This window comes from Lactuca virosa, chromosome 3 (assembly GCF_052849685.1).
Source record: "Lactuca virosa cultivar CGN04683 chromosome 3, Lactuca_virosa_CGN04683_v6, whole genome shotgun sequence".
Taxonomy (NCBI): domain Eukaryota; kingdom Viridiplantae; phylum Streptophyta; class Magnoliopsida; order Asterales; family Asteraceae; genus Lactuca; species Lactuca virosa.
This window is the reverse complement of record NC_136428.1, coordinates 30,960,348-30,968,778: the sequence shown is the minus strand read 5'-3', so window position 1 is coordinate 30,968,778 and position 8,431 is coordinate 30,960,348. Positions and strand designations below refer to the sequence as shown.

Genomic DNA, 8,431 nt, shown 5'->3' with positions numbered 1-8,431 from the left:
CGACCCTTTGAATAAAAGGGTTAGTGGGTATGGGTCATTAACGGGTAAACGAATCAAAAACCGTGCTCCAAACCTATAAAATTCTTAAGCATTTGGATCGGATCAGGGTCAAAACCCGCTCTATTGTCAGGCCTCACTACTTACCCATAACCAGGGTAAAAGACCATTGTACCCTTTATCTGACTTGGCTGAAAGCCAAGGCCCAACAAAACTACTCGAAAGGCCCAAATCCTAAATGGCACCCCAAGCCCAATTTATGGCCCAATCTTCCAAATTGGGCCCAAAACCCATCATGGGCCTAAACCCAAGGAAGCCCAACATACTAGTCCAAAGTCCAAAATAGAAGTCTAATGAACCAACAAGGCGCAAACTTACAAACTCAAACTATGGCCCAATATCGAAGATTGTCGAGCCCAAAAGCCCATCTGCTGAGTACGCGGGGCGTACTCAGCTCGTACACCCAATGTACTCCCCTGATCACTAATCTTCTTCATTAAGCACTTAAACAGTTAAGACATTTTTCCAAACTCTCAGATCTGGTTCCTAAGGGTGACTTATCACATAAAGTTGGCAACTTTACACTCATGCATGGCTTAATGGGACTCAAATCTCAAAAAGAGCTTAATAAAGGTCCTAATACTTGCATGAACGAAAAACATCCATAAAGTTTGCATTTTTATGAACATAGGGCCTAAATGGAGCTTAGATCTAGCATCCATTGCTTCTGGAGTAGATCAAAAGCTCATCTTTACTTCAAAAGACTCAAAAATGCCCAAGAAACACCATAAAGTAGATCTAACACAAATGATCATCAAGGTGTGACCTTTTTACCTCAAAAGATTTCAAATGAGAATGTGTTCCTGGATCTACAAGCCCAAGCTATACCTCCAAGTGTTCCTCTTCTTTTTCATCACCATAAAACACCAACAAATCACTCTCAAGCTTAAAAACTCACCAAATGCTCTTAGGGTTTCGTTTTCAGGGTAAGGGAAGATGGAGTCTGATCAAAAGTGTCCAAAAGATGTTATAATGAGGTTTAAATAGGGTGAAAACCCTAAAAATTAGGGTTTTCCCCTGTACTACGTACGCCATGCGTACTCCACGTATGCCCAACGTACGTGGGTGAAACCCACGATCATCAAATGGGCTAGTACGCTAAGCATACTCATAGAGTACGCCCCGCGTACTAACTAGGGGACCAAAATGTTAACAGTTTTTGCATTAAGGGCTAAAAGAGAAACTTATCAAAAGTTGAATGTTACAATCGACATGCAATTTTTTTTCCTGATTTATGATTCAAATGTTGCTGAAATCGATTTTATAGCCCTCTGAATCATCGACATGTCTTTTCTTTTTACATATCCTAAAATTGATTGAAGTTCTTTCTTATTTGTTGAAATCGATTGAAGTTTGTTGAAATTGATTGATTATGCATTGTTTTGATTTTTTTTTATTATGGTTAGTTTTTGTGTTTAGATTGTATTGATTCACAGTTAGCTTCTTTTTCCTTCCATTTGTTCCAAAAAAGAAAGAAATCAGTTTGACTACATTAATTTATATCATCCACTAAAGAAAACGGCTAGTATTAATTGAGTAGTTAGTCACAGGTCATGCTTTGGTTCCTTTCGGAATTGAGGAGTTTGTATTGGTAATATTAGTATTAGGGATCACAGAGTGTTGATGAATCATTTTTGTTTTCTGATGAATTGTTTTTCATCGTTTGAAGTTCTTAGCTTAAGCATAAGGGCAGGTTCTATAACATGTATTGGAACTTAGGGATTGAAATGGTATTGGTGGCAAATCAATGGAAAAGTTATAGACAAGGTCAAATTAAATTAATCCTAACGGGAGACTGTGAAATGGAATGAAATCTGCAATTCAAATTGATCTTCTTGGACGATTTTATCCTTGCTGATATCACCCCCTTCTTATTGAAAATGCTATGAGATCTTGACAATACTTATGTGTTGGAATTAATTGTGGAATGGATATTGGTTTTTTTTTACTTCAATAGCCCATGCTTTGGACAAATTTACCCTCAAGGAAGAAGCAGTTGTTCGTGTGGGGGAAGATGTTCACTTAATGCACAACAATGAATGAATGGGGAAGATAAATGAATAATTTGTTGATGTTTTGACCTTATTATGTATTGGCGATTTTGTTTTCCTTTTTTCTTTTTTTTAATATATTTATTAATTAATGAATAACTTAATGTTGGTTGTTTAGCTTTTGTCAAATCTTAAACTCCACTTTGAAGTTTCTGGTGAAATTTTCCAATTTATATGATAATCTATGGGATGCGATCTTAAAATAAAAGTTGTTTAAAACCGCAAGATTATTGCAAAATGGCCAATTCAGTGAAAAATGAAATGTGAAGTCTTTTAATGAAAAAATAGAGTTAAGATTTAATCTCGTTTATTTTAAATAAAGTGTTTTTTTATGAAATTTAATGTATTTATAATTGTAGAAAAGTGTTTTTGTACTTAGCCAAAAGAAGTATTAAAGTTTCAGTTTATTGCAACAATTTGTAGATATTAAAAAACAAACTGATTTTTATTACTGCAGCCTTTTAGTTCGCCTCTTCTGCCGCAGAGCGTTAAAGATGTGGTCCGCAACAAACTTCAAACGTTTTTGCTTCGAAAAAACAAACAACATCTTAGTATAGAATAGCATTGTCCATACACATCCACACAATAGATGTCATCCAAATTTTAATCTATATATATATATATATATATATATATATATATATATATATATATATATATATATATATATAAAAGATAAACGAACAAACATTAGCAAAACGTTCATAAACATAAATGAAAGACCGAGACTAATGTTTGTGTTTGTTCGTTTAACTAAAACGATAAAAAATCTTATTTATGTTCGTTTATTTATTAAATAAACAAATATAAACAAACATCCCAATAAATGGTTTGTTAAATGTATAGTTTGTTTACAATCATAGTTATAAATAAGTTATAATTAAGTTATAATGAAATAGCTTATTAAAAATTAATTACTTAAGTCAATAGATGTCTTTTTTTTTTTTTTTATCATCAAAACAATTGAAAATATTTATTAACGCCAAAATCGTTTAAATTATTAAGTTATTTTGAATAGTAAATCATAACACCCCAAAATATATAACTAATGCATCACCTTCTTTTTCAATGCTTTACTTTTTTAGTTAATTCATATGTCATATTTGTCATGTTAGTTCATATTTGAAACGAATTTGTTTTCTCGGGTTGATATAACTTTTAACCGATTATAAAAACAGAAACTAATCATGGCAGTGTTTTCCTTTGCATGGTGGGTTTTAGTAAATACAACAGTGGTTTGACCCACCCAGAAACCAATCAAGTGGATTTTAGACCCACCCAGAATTTACGCCACTAAACCTCTTTTTTCATCATTTGTGTCTAATTAAGTTTTGAAATTTAATAATTATAAGCTTGAAATTTCAGTTCTAATTAATTTAATAATTAAACATAATAATACGATAATGAGGACAGCAAACACATGTATAATTGGATCGAAAATGTATCTTAAGATATTTTAATAATTATTTAACAATGAAAAATATTGATTGAATTAAAGACGATGTGCCATATAAGTCTATAAAACCATAAATATCCCATCTTCAAACCTAAACTCTCATCCTTCGTCTTCACTTGATTGATAAACAACACCTCATGAGAGTTGGGCCACCATCAATCAAGACTTAATAATTGACTAGTCAAAGTTCCATGGATCCTATGTGGGGTGTTCTTCATGGCCCCCACATGGTTATAATCAACAAAGATGTACACGATATATTATCTGAATAGAATTAAGTTCATAAAACTTTTATTGGCCAATAAAATTGATTGATTTAACATTTTGAATATTAAGGAAACAAAACTTTAATCGATAAATTAGTTATTATTTGATCAACCGATTATGTGGGTTGTCATAAATGAACAATTTAGTAAATATATTTATTTTGGATTATAAAAATGGTGATAGCTGCGTTTCATTCTTTTTCGGAATGGTCGGGCAAAGAAAGCTTAAAGAAGCATCCCACCGACGACAACCACCTTTCACTTTCCCTCCTTTTTCATCATTACCCTCCCTCCAGAGTTTAATACCATCCCCAAATCTTCATCACCCAAAAGCAATCTATTCATATTCATGGGGAACTGTCTCTTTGGAGGGCCATCGGAAGATGATAGAATAATCAAAGTAATCAACTCCGCCGGCGGCATCATGGAGTTCTACGCTCCTGTCACAGCAGAATGCATCACCGACGAGTTCCCCGGCCACGGGATTTTCCGGGGAAACGATCTTTTCTGGAAACCCATTCCCCACACCGAGTTTCTGGTCGCCGGAAATTCCTACTACCTTCTGCCACTCGACAAGAGAAGAGGAATGAAGGTAGGACATGTCAGATCCAACAGCCTCCCGCAAAACACAGCAGCGCCGTACCGGATGTCCTTCGACAGCCGTAGGGTTTTCAAGAGGTCGTACACAGACGCATATTCATCAAGTTCCAGAAATAATGGATGTGGGTTTTGGAAGGTGAAGCTTGTGATAAGCCCTGAACAGCTGTTGGAGATACTGTCACAAGAAGGACGAACGCAGGAGTTGATCGAGAATGTCAGAACTGTGGCGAAATGTGGAAACGAAGCTGCGGTTTCATGTAATTCCTCTTCGGCGTTATCTGATCAGTGGAGTCTTTGCAGCAGTAGCAGAAATGGTTCCAAGAAAGATGTTGTATTAGAGATGTAATTAATTACTGGATTAATTAAAGTAACAGCCTTTTTTTTTTGTTCTTCATGTAGCTACTTAATTTGTCTGAACTCCTTTAAAGTTGTATGTATGATCGTATAATTATATATGGATTAACATATAACACGCGCGACTGTTCTTTATAGTACTTGATTTGTTTCAAAAAGCTAGCTGGTTGCTTGTAGAGTTGCCTAAAGTTACATGTGCATAATTGCTCGTGTTCTTCAACTCGTTACCATGGCTTCGCATGCATCAAGCCTTCAAGGTTGTGCTTGACATACCATTTCATCTACGGATACAACGAGGTAGAAAGGAAAGAAGTAGAAGTGAACATGGTTCGGGCCAAACCCGGGCAAAAGTCAGGTCCCAAAAAAAAAGCCTGAGCCGGAAAAAAGCCGATTCTGTCACAAAAAGCCGATGTTTCCTGTCAAGTGTGCTACGTTAGATTTTATATCGACATGCAGTCCTTTGGGTCTTGGATGTAACGTATATGGGCCTCAGTCCATAAGGAGCAACAGGCCAACAGCTATAAGGATGGCCATACGTGCCCTACTGGCCTACTCACATTGATTATTACACATGTATAGGAGCCCACTTTACTACTAACTAATTTATTTTTTTTAACAGTTTACTACACACTAATTTAAGAAGTCATTGCTGATTATTTCCACACCACACGATATATAAACAAAGATGTTATTTGAGTTAGAACCGGACCGAACCGACCTGAACCTGAATAACCCGAAAATCGAATAAGAATAAATGCATGAACCGAAAACTGAACCGATTAACCAATACGGGTTCGGTTCGGTTCGGGTATTAACTGATTCAGTTCATTTATTACCCGAATAACATGTACAAGATGATTAGATACCTAATATAACTAAAACAAACCGAATAAACCGTATTATGATTCTATAACCCGAATAACCCATATAATAGAATAATAATGTATTTTTATACGTCAACATAAAACATTCAAAGACTAACATAACACAATAACACATTGAAAGAATAGCATTTACATAGTAGATTAACATAATGAGAATTAATTGCTTACTTGAGTTTTTCTTGAGTTGGAGCCCAATTTTCCATGACTAGAAAAAGTAGAAATTCGTGAATCGTTAGAGGTAATAGGAATAGTCGATTTTTGAAAGTCTGAAACAGGAGGAAGGATCGACAGAAGTGATTTCGAGTTTGGAAACAGTTGAGAAGATTGGTCGATTTTGAAACGATGAGGACGAGCGTAGAGTCTTTTTTCCTGTTATGAACGATGAGAACATAAGTGTGAATCGTGATTTTGATTTTTGTCGATCAAAGAAAGGGGACGAGGAATGCTTATTCGGGTTGGGAATTTAGAACCGAATAAGCTCTTATTCGGATAACTCGAACCGAATAACCCGGGAACCGAATAAGCATAATATAGATACCCGAAACCCGAATCGAATTGCTTATTCAAGCCTAATTCGGTTCGGTTCGGTTTGGTTTTCAGTTCGGTTTGGGTTTTCGGGCCAAATTCTCATCCCTAGATATAAAGTATAACAAGCTAATAACAATCTTAAAAAACCATTTAGTGATGGTTTATTTTCAGAAAAGTCTAAATATTTTAGGAAATTTTTTTAATAAAGTCTTAATTTTTTTTAACAGAAAAGTTATGACCCATGTTTTGAAAACAGGACCGAACTGGCCGGTTCGACCGGTTCAACTGGGAACCGGTCCCGGATCCGGTTCTTAAAGGCCAAAAACTCGTTATTCATGTGAACCGGTAAAAACCGGTCCTGTTGAACTGATAAAACCGGTCAAAACCGGGAATTTTAAAAAAATATTTATTTATTTTTTATTTTTTTGTATTTTTTATATAACTAAAGTTAATAATAATGTAATTATGACATCATCCGGTTTTTCCGGTTTTTGAGACCAATCCGACCGGTTGAACCATCGAACCAGTAAGACGACCGGTTCAGTCTCCGGTCCGGTTATCAAAACCTTGGTTCCGACTATTTAACTTTTCGAATAGAAAAGTCGAAGAAACCGACTAATTTATTCACTTTAGCCTTCAACAAGTCATGAGACCTAATCGTTAATTTTTTCAAAATAATGAAACTTCTGCAGATTTTGTCAAAATTCGTATATAATGTATAAACATACTTTCTACATATTTATATCAATTTTTACGTATTTATGAAATTTTTTAATTTTTTATATGTATATGTTTACGTATTTTTTGTGTATTTTAAATGTATAAACGCATTTTTTTACATATATATATATATATATATATATATATATATATATATATATATATATATATATATATATATATAAAGTAATTTACAAATTTTTTATGTAGTTTTATGTGTTATTTTTTTATGTATTAAGTATTTATATGTATTTTTACATATTTAGGTATTTTTTCAAGTTTTTATATAAATGCTTATGTATTTTTATTTATTTTAAATACATAAACGTATTTTTATTTATGTGTTTTTACGTATTATGTATTTTTTAAGTTTTTTATATAGATGTTTATGTATTTTTAATGTAGGGTTATTGTCACTGTAGCCCAACAATGTTTCGTATATTAGTTTAAATGGTCTCTCGTTATTTTTTTTGCCTTTGAAGGGTACAAACTTGTGTTTTACCTGTTAATTTCATACATTTACCCATTTTTGAAGGTTACATTGCCTTATCAACTGCCAACTAAGCATGTGAGTCAATAATGACTCAATGGTGAGTCGACTCATCGTTGCCACGTAAGCCAAGAGTTATTATGCTTATTTAGTCAACAATTTGAAGCTGATTATATTAATCTACCCCCTCCTCCATGAATAGAAGAAGCTTCACCTTCTTTAGCAGTTGCATGTCTGATATCCACAAATTATATACTAGAATTTCTTGAACCAAATCTACACAAAAATTAAAGTTACATTGAAGTGTTCTTGAAGATGAGTTCTTATCCGACAATAGCTCAGACCCACCCCTGAAATTATTGACTCCTATCTCCTACCTCTTTCCCCTTGTCTGCAAATCACTGGTAATATAATGAACAGTCTCGTCCCTTTCCCACCGATTCAAATGCCCCTAGTAACAAAACATAGATTCAGAGCCGCAAAACTATTAATTGGCCCCAAACTTCACACTTCAAGACTTCAATTTCATCTCTAGAGTCATTAATTTCAAAATCAGAACTCAACAATCGGTTAGGCCATGGAAAGAACTTCTTCAAACGTTTCACAGGATGATGATTTACAGAACGGAAACAGAGAGAAGAGAAGCATGGAGGACACAGAGTTGGAGTCGGTTGAGAGGTTATTCGAGAGTAGGAAGGTTTCGCCATGAAATAACCAGCTTACACTTCGTGCTTTCGTCTTGAGTTTTATTTTATGGATTCTGTTCACATGAATCGTTATGAAGCTTAATCTGATAGTCGGAACTATAGACTTCCAAACAAAGAACACGTCATTTCACAGCAGATCAAGGAGTAAGAGAACCAGAGCACCGTCAAATAACAACAAGTGGACATCAACACCACCCATATCTACCACTCCGATCTCTAAAACATCCAAAACGAAGAGAGAGAATTACGTTTCGACTACTTCTTCATCCTACAACACAACGTCGGAAACTGACGCCGTTAGGCACTGCACTCACTGCG

At 34.5% G+C, this 8,431-nt stretch overlaps 1 protein-coding gene across 1 annotated transcript; it reads left to right on the top strand.

Annotated features, from left to right (window-relative positions):
* Nucleotides 1–4,029: 4,029 nt before the first annotated feature.
* LOC145165425 (uncharacterized) lies at nucleotides 4,030–4,902 on the top strand. The gene has a single exon (XM_079084160.1). It carries the CDS (start codon nucleotides 4,180–4,182, stop codon nucleotides 4,774–4,776), a length of 597 nt encoding a protein of 198 aa, XP_078940286.1. The 5' UTR covers nucleotides 4,030–4,179; the 3' UTR covers nucleotides 4,777–4,902.
* The last annotated feature ends 3,529 nt before the right edge of the window (nucleotides 4,903–8,431 follow it).

Coding starts and splice junctions, on each gene's coding strand:
- LOC145165425 (XM_079084160.1), top strand. CDS start 4,180: ATGGGGAACTGTCTCTTTGGAGGGCCATCGGAAGATGATAGAATAATC.